This window comes from Haemaphysalis longicornis, unplaced genomic scaffold, assembly GCF_048455015.1.
Source record: "Haemaphysalis longicornis isolate Haplotype H1 unplaced genomic scaffold, Haemaphysalis longicornis Haplotype H1 scaffold_1, whole genome shotgun sequence".
Taxonomy (NCBI): domain Eukaryota; kingdom Metazoa; phylum Arthropoda; class Arachnida; order Ixodida; family Ixodidae; genus Haemaphysalis; species Haemaphysalis longicornis.
Window position 1 is genome coordinate 410,946,126 of NW_027526203.1, and position 24,417 is coordinate 410,970,542.

The following is a 24,417-nucleotide window of genomic DNA, read 5'->3' on the forward strand; positions in this document are numbered from 1 at the left end:
AGAGAGAGAGAGAGAGAGAGAGAGAGAGAGAGAGAGACGTCAATGTCGAGCAGTCGTTTCATCACGGCATGTAAAAAAATAATTTCACGGCATTAATTAACACGACAGAAAAATACTTTGAGCAAGTTTTCCAGCTATCTGATGTGCTTAAACCACGAATTGTCTCGGGTACTTCACGGCCACCAAATCTGACCACCATAGACGAGCTCGTTGACCATGTTCTAAAAGCAGTTTAGATTTTGAAAAAAAAAAAAATGTTGCAGGAGACCTGAAATGACTCTCAGGTGTAGCTACGGCGAGTCAAAAAGGAAAAAAAAAAAAGGGGGGGGGGGGAGACATTCTGCTTGCGTGTGCATGGAGCCAAAAAAATCGCGAGCTCATTGTCGTGCCCTGCACATGGAGTGGAGGAGGCAGTATCTCTCGACGAATTATGAATGTTTATATGGGGTGCGAAGCATTTACTAGCATATTATTCGTTGTTACACTACACGAGTCACGTGGGGTAATTTGACGCAATTATAGTGCTGTTGTAGCGAACAAATGTGGGAAAATTTGTCTTAGGATACGTATGTTATGTCCGCTGAAACAGCTCCCCAAAAGCGGGAATTTAGACTCGTACACAATTCTAAGAAACAAAAAAATTGGGGCAGCTTCGCACTAGTGGCGCGAAGACTGGGCAAACGGCGAAGCTGGCGGCCCCACCCAACTTATTCTTGGTTCGGCTAAGTTTATACGTGGCTATGCTTGCAAACTCGGACAAGTTTTCTGCATGCACGGTTATGCTTCGAGACTCGGTCAAGGTTTCTGCGTGGTGTCGTCGTTAGCCCCCAAAGAGCAATGAACATCTCTGTCATTAATGTATGTACAATTCAGGTGAGCTGGTTACTCCGGGTCTTCTGCAACCCGCTGACGTTTCGCCGTCGCTTCACCGGCGCGATATTCTGGATTGGACCGAGGTGTCGCATCAGTTCTCGAGTAATGGCGCGGCGGCTTCCGCGCAGCGCTTTTTCTTCTTCGGAAGTGGCGCTCTTCTTCTGTCGCCCCATCTCTCCCTTCGTCGGAGACCCGAAAGTTGCACCTCATATGAATTTCCGAACTTGCCGCTGAAAGTTCTCCATGGCTGGCAGGCCCGGATCGTTTTGTCCGCAAGCTTTCACATCCCTTCCAAAGGGGATCGCGTCAGCACGCGCTAGAACCAGGGGCAACCGGCTTCGCGAACTCGGCGTCTGTAGCGCGAGATTTTCTGTATTTACCACTTGAGGTGCGAATTCACGTGAACTGGCGCGGAGAAGAGCACGAGAGAGATTTCGCCACAAATTCTGCTGGGCGGGTCGATGTGTTCCGTATGTGCTGGCGCGCTCGATGACGCCATCGCTCGGCGAGGTTTTCTTGAGCGCGTTCGCCGGCCCAACACCAGCTTAAACATCACTGCTGTTAAAAATTGCATTATTCCAGAGCGCACGATAGCTCTGGAAAGAAGGGTGAAATTGATCCGGAGCCCTCCACGGCGCACCTCATAGACCAGCAGCGATGTAGCTTCGTTGCGTCAAACCCCATAACCTGAATCTACAATCCTGCGGTTCAGATTCACCACAATGAATTCGGTTAGGCAATCCATGTAGCCAACAAAATTTCGTCGAATGACGTTGTCGAGCATGCGATTTGACTCGGAAAAGTTCTGTCTGCGCTGTGTCATCACGCAACGCAAGCATGACGCTCTGCATTGCGCCGTGCCACAGCGCAGGTCCCACTTTGAGTCAAATGGAAGGAACGTTGCTGTCGTTCCCCGAATTTGCTTGGGCGGCGGCATAGCTTGGTCACTTGAGTGCATTGTCATGAAGTTGAACAGCGGGGTTGACTAAGGGTGTACGCTGAATCGAGGGGTGAGGACGATCACAGTTTCGTATCCCGAACATATTCGTTGACGATATATAGCTACGTCTTCCTGGTCCCACTGGCAACGTTCTATTGTGCGTACGCAACCTCCAGCATGCAGCCGCCGTGTACGATAGGCATTAATAATGGCGCGCACTAAAACCAGGAAGTTTGCTGTTTTGGACAGCGGCGTTGCTGTGGCGAAGGTGATTTCATGACGCATACGCTCGCATTCAAGCGGAAGAGTTGGGCGTACGCGACAGCGTAAATAAATGGTATCCGAGCGACCATTTCCGAAGGCCGCATAGCTAATGTGGCACCCCGATACAGTAGAAGGATTCCCTAATGTTGTGACGTATGAAAGCCCTTCCGTTGGAGCGGTCGACGCCTCCTTTACTGTATACGTTTCGCCCTGGGTGGTCTCAGCGGTTTTCCTGCCATCGAACCTGCTCGAATTTCGGGACTGATACCTCCCAACCCACCTTTTCGGTAGGAAAATCTGACTTTGAAAACATTATATGCATGTGTTGTGCCCTGCATCTGTATACAGCATCGTATACAGGCGAGAAGTGCATAAACTGCGCCTTCCGAGGCCCCTTAATCGAGGGAAGGGGGCCATTAGACACGAAGAGGAAGAAAACATCTCAGAAACATAACTTCTTGCGTCATGTGCACTCGAGTTCGACGGACAAGGTAGGTCGCCCAAGCCGCAAAGACAGCAAATGTCATTCAGAGCCTCTGCCAGTTTATACGAGGTGTTACGCAAAACAGAAGGCGGAAAGGGGGGCGCGGTGGGGGGCTGCCCTCGAAGTACAGTGGTACAGTGGTTCATTCTTTAGGGGTGGACGCAATCATGAAATTTCAATTGCGTTGCGATTAGGGTTGCGAATTTCTGGCACCAAAGAAGTTATATATTACAGACAGACATTTAGGCTTGAGAAACCTGAAATGGGCAAGGAAAATGCAATACAAGCACTATCAGAAACAAGCTTTTCTTACAAGTTGCAACAGTTCAGCTGAATTGAAAACAACCAGATCATTAAATGCACTTGGTGTGGAGTGTTGAAGATAAGTTTATTCTAGGCAATACTTCCAATAACAGAAGACCCACTACCTGCTTTTAACAGTTATTCCGCATGACAACTTTTTCGGGGTTTTTTTTTTTTTTTTTTGCATGCCCTTCAAAGTGGGAACCCAATAACTTTATTCGGTGCACATTTCGGGCCGCCATGTTTTTTCGTCTTTCGTTCATACCGAGGCAGAAGGGCGAGTAGATGGTGCGTTTTGCATTTAAGAAAGATTGATAAATTCTATACAGAGCTATAGTTAACTAGAGCGCAGATAGCTAGGAGATTATTTACAACCATACGGCACACACTGACACCTGTAAGTGAATTCTCCAGAGCGACATTTATACTACAGCTTTTATGCTTCGTGGGCGCAAAAGCTTAAAGTGATGAGGTCTGAGGTTTGGCGAAATCTTGTCTCGTCAGGTAAAAGATTCATAAACGCTTTTTTTTACTTTTTTAATAAACTTTTGGTCAGCGCGATCAGATGTTTTTAGCTATGAAGCTGAGCTTTACACATTGTTTAATTGCTTAATCAACTTGAGGTGGAGAATGCGTTGACCACCTTCTTTTTGGCTAGATATTTCGGCCAGTTTTAACGAATATTTTTTTTTTTCTGGCGAGAACTGGGCATTCAAAAATGCTCTTTCCCGGCATCTTGTTCCTGGCCGATTGTGTGACGTCGACAGTGACGACGCACTTGCATGCCCGGAGGGCGGAATGGATTGCGAGCGAGCTCAGCCTTGTAAACTGTGCGCAAGCAAATACTTAATATCAGCCATTGACTAGACCAAAAACAAAATCACCCTTATGCTCATCATCAGCCTATCGATGTCCACTGAGCAGAATGAAGCCTATCTCGCGCATCTGCTTCCAAATATCCTGCGATGTTCGAATCCCTTCCTTGCCCCCCAATTGTCTTATCCGATCCCTCCATCGAGTTGGGACCATTCGAGCTTTTCAGTGCTCATCCTGCTACCCAGATGGTCCAGCTATTGCCACTTTCCCGCACTACATGTCCGGCCCTAGCCCGCGCTTCCATAAAAGTCCGCCTTTTATTTCAGGGAGAAAACTAAACTGTATGTAAAATCTCCAGAAATAGCCTTCCAGCCTCGAAAGGTTAGTAACGGATGATGTTGAGATGACAGGTAGCGTCCTTGCAGAGGCCTTTAATGACTATTTCGTGAACTGTGCTGATGACCGGACGTTGGGTGATATTTCGAAATTGGTCATTGCTTTCAATAAATTTTCCTTTTTTCTTCCGCCAGTTACAGAAAACGAAGTGCGTACAGCTTCCTTTCGTTAGCATGTAGCTCAAGCTGTGATGTCTATGACATACAAATCCGTCCCATCAAATATCTTATCGATATTTAGCCCCCTATATTGCATGCATACTTCCTTTCCATCCTTCCAGAAAGAATGCAGGTCGCGAAAGCTGCAGTGTCACACAAGACATTGATATGGACAGTGTCAAAAACTATAGGCCCATTTCTTTCTTACCTGTATTTTCGGAAGGACTAGAAAAACTCAGTCCCCTTCATTAATCTACTTTCTTTGACAAGCACACTTTGTATTTTCTTCAGCACAGTCCGGTTTTAGAAAACGGCGGTCCACTGAACTCTCACAAATTAAACAAAAGCAATCTATTTTGCCGCAGTTCAAAAATAAAATGTTCATGCATAGAGTTTTGTTTATATGTATACTTTTCACAAGGATTATACTGTATTCACCACTCAACCTTATTTGAGAAGCTAAAGTACTACGGCACTCGAAGACGTTGTCTAAGCAGTAGACAGTCTTACTTACAGCACCTGTAAGTTTGTTAAATTAAGATATACGTAATTCAAAGTTGAAACATATCGCAGAAGGTGTTCCGCAAGGTGGTATTGTAGGCCTCTTCTTTTTCGTGTTTATCTAAACGACCAGGTAAACATCTACAAAGATCCTATGCTGGAAATGCCAATACATATTTTTATGCACTTGACTGTTGTCAGTTAAAGAATACCGAAAGACTCTGTTCTTATCCATATTCAAAAATGGCCTGCGCTAGACCACTCGGAAATAAAACCGGCATTGCATGTGGCAAACGCCATAATTTTTCGAACAAGGTCAAATATTGAAATATTGATAAATAGTGAATCTAAAAATGTTGAAATTGTAAACTTTTACCTGCACATATAACACTTATCTTTTTGGGTAACTGACACAAAGTTATTATGTGGTAAGTGGGACACATGGTGCAAATCTTGGTGTTACCTTCTCTCTAGTCATGCTTTGGAATGATCACGTATACACAGCGGTATGCAAGCTATCTCGTGTCGTCTGCATGACGGACATTCATAGTGCCAGTGTTATCTTCTCCCAAAGCATGCTTTGGAATGCTCACGTACATATATGTTGTGGTAGGCAAGTTATCTCGTGTCGTTGGCATGTCATCCTGGTGTAGATATATACTACCCCTCTAGGCAAAAATTCTTTGTCATAAAACCTTTCTTTCTCGCTACTCTAGTATGGGGTGCGGCGGTATCTACACATTTGTAAAAAAGCAAAAAATGCATTCTACAAAAGAATTGTAGAACTGTAGAAATTTGTAGAATTGTAGAAACTTTTTAACCTTCCATATAACGCTCACTGTTCTCATTTGTTTCTAGAGGCCAGTTAATTAGTGTTTTAGGTGCACAAATATAAATTCAGTATGACGCACAAGTGCAAGTTAAGGGCAAACCGAACTTTTCTGCGCTGTTTATCTTAATTAGTGGAAAACACGCAGCTTAATTGACGCAATTCGCAAAAAAGAGCAGGGGAAGGCGGTCACCCACCTGCAAAACATTCAACAGAAAAATTATCACACATTTACCGACTCTTTTGAATTCGCTCAATCAACCTGGTATTAATTTGTGAAGAAATTCTATTCATGACACATTGTTAGCAGTTTGTTTCTCTCTCATGTATTCTGGAATTTGCGGCGAAGTTCACACTGGAGCTTGTATTTTCAATATAGTTCCCTGATGTTTGCTTAGTTGCCTTGTAGAGGGTGTCACAGGCATGTTTCAAGCTGCCTGGCTTCCGCGCGGCTTTTACCCAGTCTCATATCATTTGATGAAAATAAAGTTTTATTATTATTATTATTATTATTATTATTATTATTATTATTATTATTATTATTATTATTATTATTATTATTATTATTATTATTAATCTGTTTGCCTCGTTGGTGTCTTACCCTGCATTCACGAGCGTCCGCGGCTGAAACCCTACCTTCAGGAATGGGGAAAACTGAGCTTTTACTGACTTTTAAGGCCAATTTTAAGTTCAAGTGCATGTTTTTCCTGTTTAGAAATTAAAAATTTGAGACGCCAGTTGCTATTTAGTTCAACCTCCTCGACTTCCAGATATTGTCCGCTCGGTGAATTCCTGCGGGTGCCGACGCCTACCGCTCAAGTTCACAGTTTTTTTTTTTTTTCAAAGCATCTCTAGAGGTGCACTGCGACCAACTCACGGAAACGTTTAGGTCGAGCAGGCGGTCCCACCACTTGCACAGGCGCATGTAGAGCTCCGTGGCCAGGGCTGCCGCCATCGCGACAACTGCCTTGTCGAGAGGCCCGCTTCTTTCAACTGCCGCCCGTGCGTGCAGCCGGGGCGAGTGATCGCGCACACAGCAGCACCACCTTCTTTTTTGTTGTTCCGTACTGGGCGTGCAAGGAGCGCGCGACTGACCTTGATTTTGCCGTCAAGACTCCGCGCGCCGCTTAGGCTGCCATCCATGTTGGACGCACCGTGCTGGAACCGCTTACACTTTTGAATGACAGCGCGTCCAGAGCTCGTGCAGAGCGGCACATTTACCGACGGCTATTTAAGATACACCTTTGCATGGGAACGTCTTCGACAGAGCTGTCTGGTGAAAACTTATTTGAAAATAAATAAAATAAAATACGAAAGGCTTTCTCAACGTGCCGAAGCCACCTCGGCTTCTTCGTCAGGGGTGGCAAGTTTTGGCCAAGAGCAGCGGTTATATAGGAACGGGATTTTTTTGTTTTTACTGGCTTCTTGCCGCGCCACGCCGGAGACCGTGGTCGTAAGTGGGGGAAAGGCACCTAGCGATCTTTTCAGTTATTATTTAGAGCAGAGGAACAGCTTCGAACAAGAATTTCGAACCTGTGTAAAGCAATGTCCTGTAGATCTCTTAGTGTGGGCTCATTCGCACGGGCCAACGTATGCGCCAAGCTCCGGTGACACCCCCATGCCCATGCTCTACCGCGTACTCCAGATTCATCGCCAAATAACTTCAGTAGTCGTCACGATTCTGGCGTGAATATAGTTCATTGACGTTTGCGTTCCGTTTCTTTCACTCACGGTGGTGCATCTCTAACGGAAACGTTAAAAAAGGAGTCTGAGTTGGCCTTGTATGCCAGGTGTTATTTAAGAGCGCGGGAGCGCGTCTATGACGCTTCGGAACTGCTTTCCTTGTGAGAACCTACTCTACAAACAAAAACAAAGATTGAAAACCACACACTTACGGTCATTGTGAACTTCCAGCCATTCCGTTGATGCAGTTTGGTTCTTCTAAACGAACGTGATGATGATGACGACGACTATGATGATTATGATGATGACCACAAGGAAGGATTGGCCAGGGCTAAATACCTTACTGTATTTCATGAAGCACTCGATATACTAGTTTATCTCTGGAAAGACAGAGGTCGTAAAATGAAAGTTCTTTATGATTAAAACCCCAATTTCCCAATAATTAGTACCCTTCAGTAATTCAAGCGACCTGAAGCAGAAAGAAAAGCTTCAATGCAATTATATATACCCCTTTTTGCATACCCCAAAATTTGTTGCCCCAATAGATAATACAAGTGGAACAGATAGAGTCAACCCCAAACGCTCAATAGGGACCTTCAACAGCAGTTGTCTAGCGGTCGAGAAGCGGTGACAAGCGAGAAAAAAATGTTCGGTTGTTTCAAGGACCTGGCACCGCACACCTAGTTCCGTAGGTGAAAGCCCTGTTCTGTACAGATAGACATTTAGCCTGGGAATTCTGCAGCGCAGCTCGGTGAAGGTCACTTCGCATTGCCGAGAACCACAACAATGAACATTCCGACCGAAATTTAAATGTTGATGCTCTTCAAAGGATAGGAGCGCATCGTAAGCTCGCTTTCTTCGTCAACGTTGTGATTTTGACCCCACGGAGGCGTCAAACAGTGAACATAGATCGTTGTGAACTGTCACCCGCTGTTCGGGCGTGCTTAGAATAGTGTTTACCTTCTCGCACATAAAACGATCGATTTTAACTGCTCGTCAGGAATTTCTCGTCTACCATATTGGACATGGTTGTTGTTCCTCGTGTCAGGGCACACGCCCACGTGGGGAATGGTGCAGGAATCGGGCGTAAAAAGGGCTAATGCGCCCACTTTAACAGACTAAATTAGAAACCGAGCAGTTTAATGAAGAAAGAGCGAATTGGTTAAAAAATTGAAAACAGGGTTTAAAATAGCAAAAATGATCGTCTTGTGCAGGAAAAGGTATTGCAAGAATAAAAGCTCACATGTAGGACAGGCACATGGTCTCGGATACGTCTGCGTGAATGGATGCAGCCGCCCCTTTGTGACAATATATTCCACGGATGTGGCTCCAAACGAAAGTAAGGAATTGGTTGGTTGGTTGATTGATTGATTGTATGGGTTAACGCGCCGACGCAACGCAGGCGATGAGGCGCGCCGTAGTGGAGGGCTCCGGATTAATTTTGGCCACCTGGGGATCTTTAACGTGCGCCGAAATCTCCTACACACGGGCGTTTTTGCTTTTCGCCTCCATCAGAAAAGCTGCCGCCGCAGCCGGAAATCGAACCCGCGACCTCGTGCTCAGCAGCGAATTGGTTGGTTGCCTATTTAGCTAATGATACCATGTCTGGCGGGCATACCGCTGTTTATTCCGTCTATTGCAGCACAGGAGCTTCGTGCTGCTAACTGTGAAAGTTCGGCCGACATTTCAAACATGCTGAGGAGCTAACGTTCGTGATAGTAGGCCACCAGGGACGAACAATGTAAGCTGTACGAATGGCCACGCGGAAACGACCTCGACGGAGTCGAATGGAAATAAAGACAGGAAGTAAAACATTTTATTTGCCTCGGCACCTCACGACGGTCGAAGAGTCTGATCAAGAAGATATCCGAGCGGGAACGACCTCGGCGACATCGAAGGGAAAACATGGAGAGGGAGTGAAACGCTTTATTTGCTCAGCCACCTCACGAACATCGAAGAGACGGAGGTCTGTTGGCGCGCACAATCATTTGTACCGACGCTGCAGTCCAACGCTGGAGAATAGAACCACGGGCTGTAAGAACTGAAACTTTTATGCGGCAGTAGCCTCTACGCAGATGATATTGCAATCTGGGCGACTGGAGGCAGTGATGGGGACCTTGAGGAAAGGCTGCAGCAAGCTGCCGATGCAGTCCACGCCTTGTTGCGTCTTGTAGCGAGTTGTAGCGACCGCAGTCTGCTGGTAGCGGGGCCGGTCGCCGTCGCTTCGTCGAGCCACGACTAGGGGAGAGCTTAGAGCAAACTCAACGGGTTTATTTACATTTTTACAGTGAGTTGTCGAGATGAAGACAGAAGACAGATCTTGGCGGGCCGCAGCACGCCCTTTTTGTTGACCCCCGATCCCTAGTTCCCTAGGTTAGGGATCCCCATACAAAACAATGCGGACCAATGGTGATGTGTACGTTCCTCGCTGTGAAGCACCGCCCTCGGGTAGGGACACGCCTTTCAGGTATGTCGGCAGATGCACAGCACACGCACACACACACACCCTTGCCACTCCTCAGGACCCGCGCGGGCGCCGCGTATTCTTTTGGTGTCTGCCGCGCGCTGCGTTCCCAGGGAGCCTAACAGCACAGATTAACAAGGTTCGTGGAATCACTCCGGGAAGGGTTAATGGCTTGACCATTGCCACTGCCTTCTTCGCTGTGCTGCCGCCGCCACGGGGTCCCATTGTCCGGTCGTCGCCGTCTGGGCTTTCACGCGCACACGCGTTCAGTTGCTCAGGCCGGGGGAATACCGGCGGCTCCTTAATCCCTTTTGGGGCAACAACACTCAACGCCGCTCAAAATCCGCTGCCAATCAGTGGCCGCCGCGGCGTCGTGTCGGCCTCCTTTCGTTTCCGTCGACAAGCGGTGGGGTGGTCGACCGGCGGGCGACTGACCCGCGCAAACATGGCGCCAGTGAGTCATAACAGCTCCTCCGCCGACGGGAAGATCTCGGACGTCGTGTAGTATCAGCTGCTCGACGGGAGAGATCATAGTAGCAGCATTCTTCCAGCACCATTCAAACCACAAAGACCAACCTCCCTGAACCAGCAAGCGCCGGCAATGACTTTTCGGCAACCAGGCTGCTCTTTCAAAGGTGCTACAGTGCACCTACGCTTTTTTTTTTTTTACATATGGCAACCACACTAATACTCTTGCTCACAGCTAAAAACTTAGACTGAATTACTTAAAACACTACTCAAAATCACTACAGAAAACGTTCCTCAACTGAAAACAAAAGAAAGCAAAAGCTAAAAGGCTCTGCTTAATGTGTCAACATTGGCGTTGGCGGAAACCTTCTTATACTTCACAGTGAAGTTAAGCTCCTGAAGCGCAAGGCTCCAGCGTAGTAGTCGCGGATTCTTTCCCGACATTTGCGACAGCCACGTCAGTGGGCAGTGGTCAGTGACGAAGACAAAAGAAGTTCCATAGAGGTAGCAGGCCAATTTTTGGGTGGCCCACACAATGCAGGCACTTTCTTTTTCTGACGCACTGTAGGCCTCCTTGCGAACCGAGAGTTTCCTGCTGGCGTACAGCACCGGGTTCTCGTTCTCGTTCTCATCCTCCTGGCAGAGTACTACTCCTAAGCCTCTGTTGCGGGCATCGCATTGCACAGTAAAGGGACGATCATAGTTCGGTGCATGCCGTACGGGCGAGCTAACAAGAGCCGTTTTGAGGCCTTGGGAAGCACCCTCCATTTCTGGTTGCGGGAATTCGCTAACCGCCTCTACTTTCAACTCGTCAGGTCGCCTCCTGCCCTGCCTTACCACGTGCCCTAGGTACCGTACTTCGGCGCGAGCTAGCTGGCAGTTAGCCGGCTTCGCTGTCAGTCCAGCGTGTGTCAAACGTCTAAGGACATCGCTAAGATGGTACAGGTGGTCTTCCCATGTATTGTAGTACATAGAAAGGTCGAATAAGTAGGGAACAGCGTATTCTTCAGCCCCCTGCAGAACTCGGTTCATCAGCCTTATCCCGCACTTCTCCAGGAAGCCCGCAGTCAGAACGCTGCTGAACACTGAACCCTGGTAGCACTGTATCTCCTTAGGTAAGGCCACTCTAGAAAAAATAGACAGTAGTGCGTTGACTACTTCTACCGAGCTCTGCTCCTTCATTGGGATCGCCTCTGGAAATTTGGCTGGTGGACAAACAGCGGTAAGCAAATACCGGTAGCCTGATTTTGTCGCTGGGAGTGGTCCCACAACGTCTATTACCAGCCGGCGAGAAGGCTCCGAAATGAGCTGAACAAGCTTAAATGGTGCCTTTCCCTTCTCGTGCGGTTTTCCCTCTCTCTGACAGGCTTCACACGCTCTTACGTGGTTCTCAACCTCGGTGAAGCATCCTGGCCAATAAAACTCCGTTAGGAGCCTATCTCTGCTCTTCCGAGCTCCTATAGCCCCAACCGACCAACTCCGTGACAGAGATCAACAATGTAATGCCGATACTTAGTCGGAACTACAATCTGGTCAAACGTGCGACCTTTTGCATCCTGCTAGTGGCGGTACAAGATGCCATTTTTGACGGGAAAACTGACATTCTTCCTCGCCACCCCTTCCCTGACGGTGTTCCAAATCTCCTTAAGGCTGGGATCGCTTTTCTCCTGCTCGATGAGCTCGTCTCTTGTCACTTTCTCCCGTACATTGTCTAGTGATTTGGATACAGGCAACACGAGCAGCCCCTCTTCCAATTCCCCTTCAGCTATATCAGCGCGAGTCTCCTCCTCTGACCCCTCTCTCTTTTTTTCAGTAGGCGACGGGATAGTAGACTCCGCTGTGCTGACTCCAGCTGGTGTTGCTGTACTTCCGGTGAAACTCGGTTCTTTCCGCTCTAGTTCGGCTGCTGGCGTGCGTGCTTTAGCTCTAGTCAAGGCTTGGACTGTTCCCTCCTGAAAACTTTTCCCTTGTTCTCTAAGCAGACGGTCGGTCTGATTCGAGAACAAGTAGTAGTACTGCGAGGGCAGCTTGTCTGACACCGCCGCTTCCGTCTCTACTTCTCCGAACGGCCCAGTGATGACTACTTGAGCTACCGGGAGACAAATGCTTCCCTCTTGCAAAACCGGTTTAATCCATGCGCACTTGCCGTTGTAATCTGCTTGTGCCACATAGTCCGGGTGCACCAGATCAATGGTTGCCCCACTGTCTCGTAAGACGCGGTATGGCTTCCCGTTCACTGTTAGGTTAAAAAGGTAAGGACTAAGTAGCTCCTCACTAGTAGCAGAGTCACAAGTGTACGAAAGGGCTGGCCTGGGCCTACGACAGCCTATGGCAATGTGACCGACCTCCTTGCATTTGTAGCAGGTAGGTGGTTGCCGCGCGTCAAAAGGACTCTTTTTGGAAGAAGTCTCCGAAGCCTTTCCCTCCTGTTTGTTTTGCGATCCTTGACTACTTTCAGCAAAGTCCGCCTTTTTCTGTGCCGTCATACCTGCGCCAGCCCCTTGCCTCGCCGTCCAAGGTTTTCCTTTATCTCCCGCTTTTGCGGGAGGAACCTCGTCCCTTTCTCCCCGGCGTGACGCGTACTCATCAGCCAAGTCGGCAGCTGCCTGCACTGTTACTACTCCGGCCCTATCTTGGATCCAGAGCTTCATTGGCTCGGAAAGCTTAGAAAAAAACTGTTCCAGAGCCACTACCTCAAGAGCCTTTTCGAAGTTCCCAAAAGCGCTGGCTCCCTTCATCCATTCTACCAAGTTTACCTTCAACTCGTAGGCAAACTCAGAATACGTGCTGCCCTGCTTCTTTGTCAGATTGCGAAACCGCTGCCGGAACGCATCTGACGAAAGTCGGAACCTCTTTAGAAGGCTATCCTTCACTTTGTCGTAATTGTCCGCATCCTCCACCGGAAGCCGCGCGATCACATCCGCTGCTTCACATGGCAGCAAACTTAACAAATTTCGAGCCCATGTGCTACGGCCAAGCTTCGCTTTTTCACAGGTTCTCTCGAAGTTCACAAGAAAGAGGCCCACATCTTGCCCTACTTTGAAGGGTTGCATTAGCTTAGATAAATCACAAAGATTTTGTCTTCCTGCTACCTCTACTCCTTGAACCTCAGCCATCTTCCTCACTTCCACTTCCAGGCGCAGCTGTTCTACTTCCAGTTCTTTTTGCTTTAGCTGGCACTCCTGTTGCTTTAGCTGGCACTCCTGTTGCTTTAGCTGGCACTCCTGCTGCTCCCGCTTTTGCTCGCGCTCCTGTTCCTGTTGCTTTTGAATCTCATTCCACGTTTCTGTAATATCTTCACTGGTGAGATTCAAGCCCTCGATAGCGCGAACAATTTCGTCCTTCTTCATCCCCGAATCTACTTCTGCTCCCAGCTCCTCCCCCAGAATCAGCAGCTGATTCTTCAACAAACGCTTCCAATCCATGACAGAGAACTAGTGTGGTGCGGCTCACTATCTACCCAGAAGTTCCGGAAACAACTGCTTCTGTGGTAGCCTCTACCAGCGAAAAGATTGCACTTCTATCTTATCAGCCTGGTAACCAAAAAACCAAAGCCAGCACTCACCAGTCCACAGCTGTCAGTCTCCGTGATCTCGGCGTGTTGATCATTCTCCGTCCTCCAGGCTCAGATCCAACCGCTTGCCATCCAGTTGTTGCGTCTTGTTGCGGATTGTAGCGACCGCAGTCTGCTGGTAGCGGGGCCGGTCGCCGTCGCTTCGTCGAGCCACGACTAGGGGAGAGCTTAGAGCAAACTCAACGGTTTATTTACATTTTTACAGTGAGTTGTCGAGATGAAGACAGAAGACAGATCTTGGCGGGCCGCAGCACGCCCTTTTTGTTGACCCCCGATCCCTAGTTCCCTAGGTTAGGGATCCCCATACAAAACAATGCGGACCAATGGTGATGTGTACGTTCCTCGCTGTGAAGCACCGCCCTCGGGTAGGGACACGCCTTTCAGGTATGTCGGCAGATGCACAGCACACGCACACGCACACACCCTTGCCACTCCTCAGGACCCGCGCGGGCGCCGCGTATTCTTTTGGTGTCTGCCGCGCGCTGCGTTCCCAGGGAGCCTAACAGCACAGATTAACAAGGTTCGTGGAATCACTCCGGGAAGGGTTAATGGCTTGACCATTGCCACTGCCTTCTTCGCTGTGCTGCCGCCGCCACGGGGTCCCATTGTCCGGTCGTCGCCGTCTGGGCTTTCACGCGCACACGCGTTCAGTTGCTCAGGCCGGGGGAATACCGGCAGCTCCTTAATCCCTTTTGGGGCAACAACACTCAACGCCGCTCAAAAGCCGCTGCCAATCAGTGGCCGCCGCGGCGTCGTGTCGGCCTCCTTTCGTTTCCGTCGACAAGCGGTGGGGTGGTCGACCGGCGGGCGACTGACCCGCGCAAACATGGCGCCAGTGAGTCATAACAGCCTACATCACCCCGAGAGGTCTTGCCTGCTCACCTCAAAAATCGGAGATCCTTTTCTACCAACCTCCCAAACAGGGAAGAAGAAAGAAAGACGTCCCGAACATTCAAGTGTATATACAGGGCAGCCTGATTCCACGCGTCGAGTGCATTCGCGTGCTCGGCCTTCGTGTTCAAGCAAATGGAGCCAACACAGCTACTACATCGACGTTGAAATCTAGTGCGGAGCAAATCAGCCGACTTATAGCCCGCATAGCTAACAAACACCACGGCCTCAAGAAGGCAAATTTACTGCGCCTGGTTCATGCTTTTATTATAAGTCGCATCATATACGTGGCTCCTTTTCTGAACTTCAAAAGAGCAGAAATAGAGAAGCTCCAGTGCATCATCCGGAAAGCCTACAAGCTGTGCGGGAACCCACATGTCCTCTATGTGGATGCTGCGGATTATCACGACCGACCGGCTGCGGCCGTAGCCGCGGTAGACCAGCAAGGAAACTCAGTGACCTCGGGCACAATCCTGACGACGCACCCTGAGATGGCGGAAGAAGCGGCTATTGCGCTCGCAATAGCTACCACGGAAGCCAAAATTATTGTGTCTGATTCCAAGACGGCAATAAGAAACTTCCTGGCGGGACGAATATCCGTGCCAGCGGCCAAAATTCTTTCTACGTTTATTGGCGACAGATGCAGGCATGTTCGCCTTGTATGGACACCAGCGCACTCGTCCTTGCCGGGGAATGAACTGGCTCACGAGGCAGTCCGAGATTTCGGCAACCAGGCTGACCTCAACGGAGACATCGGGCCTACGTTCACGGGGAGCAGAGACAGGCTGGCCACGTTCAGGGAGATTACGCACCACTACAGGTTGAGTCGCATCAAGTACCCTGCACCACACTCTTCCCTCAACAGATGGCAGTCGGTTGCGTGGAGACGAATACAGTCGAACACCTTCCCCAACCCTGTTCTCTACAACCGATATTACCCAGACACGTATTCCGACAGATGCAAGTGGTGTGCAGAAAAAGCCACCCTACAACACATCATATGGGCAAGCCCACAGAAACCTCGTTCACCGAATAGAGCATTAAACATCAGGACTCAGGAGCAATGGGAGGCCGCCTTGCTCAGCTCTCACACCGACTTATAGCATCCTCGATTAACCGCACCGGTGCACACCGGGGCACACCGGTGCGCCTTTTCATCCTCGATAAACCGCACCGGTGTGCACCGTCCGTCCTCGATAAACCGGGGTGCACCATCGCGGGGCAATTTTTGGTTGCACCGCCGCGCACCGAGAGAGTCGACGGTGCGCCGGCGTGCAGTCCCGAGATGCATCGCGGACGATGCCGGCGAAGGAGCTTCCTCCGCCGTCTGCTGCAGCGACGGCGCATCGCCGCACTCGTGTCAAGGCGGACGGAGTTGTGTATTGTTGCTGACAAGGATGGCGTGCTTGTGAATTCATCGGGCAACGATGCGACAGTCTCCTAACGGGCGGTAACAACGGCCAGTGATTGTAAATGAGGACGCGAACTTTGTGTACTTCAAAGACGGCTGCATGCATTGCCAGAAAGTTGGGGATTGACATTCGTTTCGTTCGATCGAATTATCATGAACTGTTACCGGAGTGCCTAGACGATGAAGACCTACTTGTTTTGCTGTAACGGAAGGGCGGAACAAAACAGGCACTCGCATTATGGCTCAAACGAAGATTAGAAGCAGCTTGTATGTAGCTGTTTAGTGGAAGCGGTGGCGGTACGTTGTTCCGCATGTGTGACGCATTTAAGTTGTGCGTACATATAATCATTGGCCTTCAATAAATACCACTTTCAAATAGCGCTGTGTCTCATTACAGTGCTGTATTGTTACTTGTGAACGTTTTTATGAGTTGATTTCTTAGATTAAGAGATGGCGCCTGGGTAGAACCGCCCCGTTTGTCCTCGATCAACGCTCCGTGCCGGTACGCACCGTCGTGGGGCACTGTGCACCGCGCCGGTTTTGGGGGCAACACCGGTGCGTGTTTATCGAGGACGCTATTACAAAAACTACTCGTCCAGCTGGCGGAAGATGCCGCTAGGGCCCACGGGCTCATGGCCGCCATCTAACGGGGAAGGCTAGGTGACTCCCTCCTTGTCACCCCCTTCCTTCTACCAGTTTGGGCTCAAATAAAGTCCCCTCTCTCTCTCTCTCTCTCTCTCTCTCTCTATGCGGTAGTCAGACAGCGCAGATCTGTAATGATCGAGATGGTTTTGACGACTACTATGATCAGAAACACGGCAGCAATGGTAGCCTCATGCAAGACGAAGGAACTTAAAAAGACAACTTGTGCCAGATGCAGGAAAAAAAAACGACTTGATAGGCTGCACCGAGCACAAAATACATACATACCCAGGTAGCACAAAAGAGCTTAAATACTTCTTCTACCGTGATTTTTCAGGACGAAAGAAACGGCTTGCAAACATCCCGGACAATCCGATCACGCATTCGCGACGTTTTCGAAAGGTCTTAAATCACGTCTAATGTCCAGCGGGTATTACTATTTCTAGACGATTTATTTACTCTCTTTAAAACATCCTCAAAAATCGGTTTAGAAGTTGGATTTTACAAGAGCTGTATAATTCTGTCAATGCGACTTTTCAATCCGCATTTTAGATGGTTAGAAGACGTTCTGATAATTCTGGTCTAGCAAAGGGCTTTAGAAAGATGCTAAGAATCCCTTTCTTGGGACATTTAGAGCCGCTTTTTAGACGTATGAAATACGGCTTTATGAACTCCCCTGCCATACCCCCCTCCCCCGGAGGTGATGCTGGGGCCGAATGCAGCGCCTTTGCTGCACGCATTCGAAATTAAAAGCCATTTGGCTCGAGCAAACATTTTATTGAGACCAAGCAATGTACTGAGGAGAAAAATGCCGTTACAATTCAGAAAACATTGCGGTGAAAGCGTCCTTTCCACCTGCCAGAAGCATCTTATATAAAAACGTCCAAATAAAACACTTAACAAGATAAGAGCAATGCAACAAACTTGTATCAACAAGTCCAGAACTCTACACTTTCTTATTTTTAAACAAAGGATGGAGGGCAAACAGAACTCTGAAAACAAAAACAAAATAAATCAATGCAAGAAACTTGTAAAATCAGGTCCATAACTCTGTGAACTTGCTTATGGATATTGGAAGGTACAAATGCAGCACAAATAAAACACTACAAAAAAGGCACACGCAAGAAACTCTCATCATCACGTCCACAACTCTTACAGTTGTGTATGATTATTTGAAAGCAAGTATGCAGCACAAATAAAACTTTCACGAAAAAATATAAATAGAAGAAAATTGTACCATCAGGTCCACAACTTTGTACATTTGTTTTTAAACTTAAACAATAAGATGCAAGGACAACTTGTTCTACAAAAAATGATAGTCACTTAGGAAAGTGAAACAATTGAACTGCGTTTATCTGAAAGATCACATTGTAAAAATGTACCACAAAATTTCCAAATAAAAAGCCACGTGCAGCATGACTAACAAAGCATCGCCAGCGGGAGTGAACATATCTTAAATGCAAAAGCTTTTCTTCAATACACATGGTTCATACATGGCTGAAAAAAAAAAAAGAAAACAATGCACAATTTTTCTAAACAAATAAAAAGCCATGTGCGGCACGACTAGCAAATATCACCAGTAGTAGTAAACCTATCCTAAATGCCAAAACGTTTCATCAATAGTCATGGTTCATACATGCTTGAAAAAAAAAATACCCTCAGCAACCACAACAGATAATGGAGTCCTCTTGTCTGCACTGATGAGGGGCAAATCCTCTGTGACCTTTCTGTCGACGACGCCTTTCCCATTTCTTGCACTTTCCTTAATTAGCTGTGCTGTACTGGTCGTACCTCCAGCTGTTCAGGTTGTCTGGATGAACTGCAGAAAAAAAGCCAATAAGAACCCTAGGTGTGTAATCCGTTTAAAATACCCTGTTATGTGTTAGTCAATGTGGGTCTTACGTTCGCGCCTTTGCATTCTTGAGCTGGATCATGATGACTGTCTTCATTTCTGCGTCCGTGGCTCCTCGTGTTTGCATATTCGCTCTCACAGCCTCTTAAAAAGAGTTGTACACGCACGCATATTTCAGAGAACATCCCTTTTTTACGGCCTATTGTACATACCACATAAATTTAACTAAACTGATAATAAAAAGTTGAACCAGGGCAAGCTGAAGCAGCAAGCATCGTGCTATTTCATTTAACACTGCAGGCTTCACAGCCCAAAAAGGAGTTGACTACCTATTGACTAACGTCTGACGAGGTGGCACAAGCTTGTTTTTCTGGCCCGAGTTTTCTGTCGCGAGCTGCCTAATTATTTGCCAGCTGCTTCGCTGAGCCACGGCACAGCGATCTTCGTCAGGTGAAGGGTGCAGGCCTTTTGGGCTAGGAAATTATTTGCCGGCAGCTTGGTTTAAGTAAAGGTCCTATCCTAGGTCCATTTTAAAAGCGCTGTGACGGCGCAAATGACCGAAATAACCCACGTGGTCGTACTGTCACGGAAGTTGTCCTTTCCGAGCAAAGAGTGCCGGCATTTCGTGTCAGAATAATTATTTGCCGTGAGAGCACGGCCGGGTGGCTTATTTCGGTTATTTGCGCCGCCACAGTGCGTTAAAATCGGGCCTAGAATATGACCTTTAGTTAAACCAAGCTGCCGGCAAATAATTATCCTAGCACAAAAGGCATGCACCCTTCACCTAACGGAACACCGATGTGTCGCGGCTAAGGCAAGGAGCCGGCAAATAATTAGGCAGCTCCGACAGAAAACTGCCAAGAAAGCTGCCGGCTAATAACAGCTTACAGCGCGGAAGACCGACACACTTCGCTTCACGGCAGCTTGCGAAAGAAAACTCTCCAGCTGTCTGCCGGCAAAGCGTGTTCTCATACAGCATGCCGGCACTAATCATGTGACCGCAGCAAGCCAATAAGGGGAGACTGCCGGCAAACTTCCGCTCGCGCGGGTAGGGCGGCTGCCGGCCGAATATCCACTCCCAAGAATTGATGTTTCAAGCTGATATATTTTAAAATTTGCTTAAAATATGCAAAACTAACCATCGCGCGACATTTTTGCACTACTTTAATTTAACATTGCCGAAAGAGCCTTATCATCTGACCAGGATTTAACATCTTGCGACGCTTACCACGTCTATCATCTGGTTGGGGCGGCATGTTGCGATGGCAACAGTCGGGTCGGTTCCGAAACAGATCGCGATTTGAACCTACGTAGATTTTAATTGCGGCAATACGTTGATATTAATTGCTGCGAAAAAAAAATAAACAGGCGCCAGTAAAATCGCAGTGCCGCTTCGAGCAGAGGCACCTGTGTTGGAGGCGGTTTGCAGAGCTTTATCGGCATCAAAACACGGATATCTCAGGCGCTGCGGCTGGCTAAACGTTCACCCACGACGCCCTGTCAGGCAGGCACTGCGTCATGGCATGGGACGACAGAATTCTCTCATAAGGAGTGACACAAACCCACTTGTTCGCCTACGGCCCTCCTGGGTTAGTGCAAAAAAGATGCCGCAAAATTTTGACGCCGGCTTTCTTAAAAAATACGGTGAAAGCGCAGCTCAGCGTTTCCGACCAAGGATGCCAAGATGCAGCACAAGTTGTCGCGCAAGTAAACCAAAACATTTAATAAATGTTACAATGCCAACAATATATTCCAGGAGCAGCTGCTTAACCAAATACTTCTCGCTTAAAACTAACCACGGTATTACGTATACAACACTCGTGTTTGACAACATCGCGAAACTGCACACATCAAGACAACTTAACGGGCGCTTGTGGCTGGAAATAAAGCTTTTTTCAGAATCACTGTCACAAATACATCAGAAACATGTCACAGTGCGGCGGTATCAACGGGCGGAACAATATGTGACCAATGAAAACGGCACAAATAGCAAATACTTACAAAAATGAGGGCTACACAGCTCGAAGATCGGCGCCCAGCCGCAAACTGACCGTTGGGGTTGGCGCCAAAATGATTACTCTTCAACCCAGCGCGCGCCCAAGCTCATGCGAACGCTGCGGAGGAGGTAGAGGCAGAGAGGAAATCCACTGTTTTCCCAGTCCATGGAGTCACATCAGGCCATACCATTGGCGCCAAACCTGATTACTCTCAAACCAGCGCGCGCCCAAGCGCGGGACTGTACGGCCGGCTACAAGAAGGCTAGAGGAAGAACTGCTAACAGCAGTTATCAGAAATACGTTTTAAAGACGTCATTGTCTGAGGGATATTATCCTTGCAACGATTGACTTCTAGAAGCCATCTTTTCCTGTCTGAAATCCCTTTCTGACGTTTCCTCCATAAATACGACGTTTTCTAGACATTCTGTGCTACCTGGGTAATGGGCAGCATACCTTCCTGCATATATATCCAATGCAGCACCACGGCGGGTATGTGCTACTCTGGGGGCATGTTACGCTTCTCTAGGCTTTAGAGTACGCATACAGGATTCAGAGGGGGAGAGGGGAACCTTGTTAATATTACGCGCACATATTTCTTATGGTCGGCCCTCCGTAGTGCTAGTGCTGTGAGTGATTAATTACACTGTCTGGAGGAGGAGGAGGAGGAGGAGGAGGAGGAGGAGGAGGAACTTTTTTTTTCTTAGGAAGGAAGGCTTTTTTTGACTTCATGAAATGATTGAGTTATTGTTGTTGAATAACGCTTACTGAAGCCGAAAAAAGAAAATAAAGGTGGGTGGGTTGCATCCTCCTAGTTTGGAAAAAAACCGCAGGCCGTTGCCGCTGCCCTAGACCGAAAGATCACGGTGAGCCCCCATTCCCGCTGCTACGGGGAAGGGGAACAGGTGGGATCCGGATGGTCGGGGCCTTTCCACACAGTGATAGGTGGTATTGGGTGTGTGGCATTTCGGACAGTCGTATGGGTATGCCTTGGGAAGAGGGAGGTGGGGGGGGGGGGGGGGGGGGGGGGTTTGAAGCCGGCGCCATAGGCGGGCGTCGGTGATATTGAAGGAGGGGTAGGGAGGGGGGTAGCTGCAAAACTACGCACACGGGGGGGGGGGGGGGGGCAGTGAAAAAGAAGCGGCAGGAATGTAGCGTTTTGCATAGTTTTTGCACAGTGTGCACAGTTTTACGTTTAAATATGCAAAACTAACTCCCAACAACATGCTTTACTGAGGGGATTAACCGTTTTATAGAGCGTTATAAAACTTGATTGATTTGATTGATTGATTGTAGGGTTTAACGCGCCGACGCAACGCAGGCGATGAGGCGCGCCGTAGTGGAGGGCTCCGGATTAATTTTGACCACCTGGGGATCTTTAACGTGCGCCGAAATCTCGTACACACGGGCGTTTTTGCTTTTCGCCTCCATCAGAAAAGCGGCCGCCGCAACCGGGAATAGAACCCGCGACCTCGTGCTCAGCAGCACGCGTTATAAAACTTGAGGCATAACGTCGAACACCTTCTACGGCCCTGCCCTGGCTGCACTAAATACCATTATGAAGTTGCACAGAAGCACTTTTACGCGGAGCATATAATTAACTCGAAGCAAAGGCGGCAGGCATCAATTATCACCGAGCCCTTTATTTACTTAGATCAATTTTTACCACCCTCAACCTCAACCACACCCCCTCCTCCGCTCCCCAACATGTCACAGTGAAATTGGAGGAATCAGTCCAACGGATTGCGTCTTTCACCTATTTTTTAAAGCCACGCTCTTCTGCCGGCCCTGCGCTTTGTTATTACACTTTGTTCTGAGTTGCAGGCCAGCTAAGAGAGACTCTTCATACTTCAAACGAATCCACAATCTGAGGCCAAAATAACTGTGCCTTATTTTCTCACATTTTCGGGTAAAGTTAAGCATTCGTAGTTCGGTAATAAGACGGTCACTACAAAAATCGACATGCTGCACGTCTACCGCTGCGAACACACCTTCAGCTGCACGGCCGCAAACGCTGACGTCTGGAGCATGCCTCCCATTTGTCGGGAGACACTGATATGTAAGTTACACAAGTTTGAATAGCGTGCATTTTTGACGAAGGACGGGCAAACAGGACAAACGGACTAAGGGCGGACGAAGGACGGACAAACGGAAATGCATAACCATGTCGTCTGCTACAATCAACCACCAAAAGTTTAGTGGCGCCGCTACACGGGAGAGCGTCACTGCATAAACAATAACTGCAGCGGTATTGCTTTTATCTTACCACTATATTGTTTGTCTATTCGCTTATATTTTGTATTAGAGTCAGTTTGAAAGAATTAAAATTTAGATGAAACCAACCATCCAACAACAAGCCAAGGCTATCCAAGTCACATGCGTGTCAGTGCGTGCCAGAGCGCCAGAGCGAGTTACCAGCAGTGTTTTGGTTCACCTGTAAACGTTCCTCCTAGTTCCTCTTCGAGCTGTTTGAAGCTGAGTGTGAAATATGTTGGTACGTGTTTCGCTCTAGAAATGCTTCGCATAACTTCGTTGGTCGCGCAGCAGCGGATATTGACATCTTGCATTAGAACGCCGCGCTTGGGCTGCCCTTTGAGTGCCTGTTTCTACAAAACGGCGAGCTCTGGTTGTACTGGCAAACGTCTGTTATTACATGCACCGGGTCCATTGCCCTGCTCTTTGGCCAAACTACCCAGCTACCGCGCTCGTAAGTTGTCTTCGATCATATTTCGCCGCATGATCGTTGTTGGTCGCTAGTTTGATTTTGATTACCCGATGTTGCAGCCATAGTTATTCGTTTTTCTGCGCCGTTCACTGCGCGTGCTCTTTTGTGTCTGTGTTTGTGCAGTGACGCAAGGAGATGGCGGCCAAAGGGTGGAACCGGTATCCAGAAAGGAGAGGTGGAAGCATGCAATCAAGGAGTACGGTAGTGCGATGGTCGCGTTCCACGTCGTCTTGTCTCTCTCATCCTTCGGCCTCTGCTATGGACTGGTGTCGAGGTACGTTAGCTGCATTAACGGCATCACACGTGTATTCCCAGTCAAAGTGATGCGAGTTAACGCAATATTATCGTTGTTGAGTGTGTGTTGGTCTCGTTCATTTTATTTTCCAGTCATAGGATGTTTAAGGTACACTTTAACGTGCATCGTTCTTTTTTTTTTCCAGTGGCATCGACATGGTAGCAATTGCAGAGCAGCTTGGTTTCAACATGGACTCCCAGTGGGTGAACTCAAAGCTGGCTGGTGGAAGTGGTACAGTCGTGTTGGCGTACGCCGTGCACAAACTGTTTACCCCACTGCGTATGGGCATCACTCTAACCACAGCGCCGATTCTTGTACGGTGGTTGAGACGCAACGGAATTTTTGGCTTTAGATATTGAAATGGCATTAAGTTGCACAAGTGGTTATGCCAGGCTCTTTTAAATATCCTAGATAAACTTGCAGTGTTACACCTCATTACAGGTGACCCCAGGACCCAGCTTTTGAATTCGCACATTGTTTGCAACCGTTTAGCTCATGAACATAATTGTTCATGCCCTGTAACTGAAAACGACCGTTATGACATAATAAGTCTCGGAAATTTAGTGTTGTCATTACCTAATCCTGCAGGCAAACAATTTTCCCTGCGATATAATTCCTTGAAAGGTCATGGAAAATCATCCGTACTGTCGTGAGCCTTGTTATTAGGAACCTCCTGTATTAAAGTTTCTTTTGTCTAAGTGAACGTTCCTGTTGCTTCATAATCGTGTCATTCATGGTTAATTTGCACCAAAGCCTTGTACTAGTTATGGCCTGATGTGTTTGTTCTGCCTGAGCACTGGGTGGGTAAAACACCATCATTTTTTTTTTTTTTTTTTGCTGGGACGACTGCACAA

At 48.1% G+C, this 24,417-nt stretch overlaps 2 protein-coding genes and 1 long non-coding RNA gene across 4 annotated transcripts in view; 1 reads left to right on the plus strand and 2 right to left on the minus strand.

Moving 5' to 3' along the window:
• LOC144155494 (peptide methionine sulfoxide reductase-like) overlaps positions 1 to 22,719 on the minus strand; it is a 78,578-nt gene extending 55,859 nt beyond the window's left edge. The window contains exon 1 of one of the 2 annotated variants that reach the window (XM_077686980.1): positions 22,535 to 22,719. In XM_077686980.1, coding sequence (XP_077543106.1) covers positions 22,535 to 22,582 — 48 coding nt within the window. In that variant the 5' untranslated portion in view covers positions 22,583 to 22,719. Of the gene's footprint in view, positions 1 to 6,441; positions 6,604 to 22,534 lie in introns of those variants that run through there. The other variant, XM_077686979.1, reaches the window with a different exon arrangement.
• Positions 1 to 24,266, plus strand: part of LOC144155495 (protein FAM210B, mitochondrial-like) — a 36,813-nt gene extending 12,547 nt beyond the window's left edge. Inside the window, exons 3-4 of the mRNA XM_077686982.1 lie at positions 23,392 to 23,542; positions 23,709 to 24,266. Of these exons, the coding sequence (XP_077543108.1) occupies positions 23,392 to 23,542; positions 23,709 to 23,922 (365 nt within the window). The 3' untranslated portion in view covers positions 23,923 to 24,266. The remainder of the gene's footprint in view (positions 1 to 23,391; positions 23,543 to 23,708) is intronic.
• Positions 17,486 to 21,077, minus strand: LOC144155496 (uncharacterized). Its single transcript, XR_013319583.1, has 3 exons — positions 20,551 to 21,077; positions 18,600 to 18,693; positions 17,486 to 18,516 (listed from the first exon to the last, which is right to left on the minus strand). It is a non-coding gene; the product is annotated as an uncharacterized LOC144155496 (long non-coding RNA).
• Positions 24,267 to 24,417: the final 151 nt, after the last annotated feature.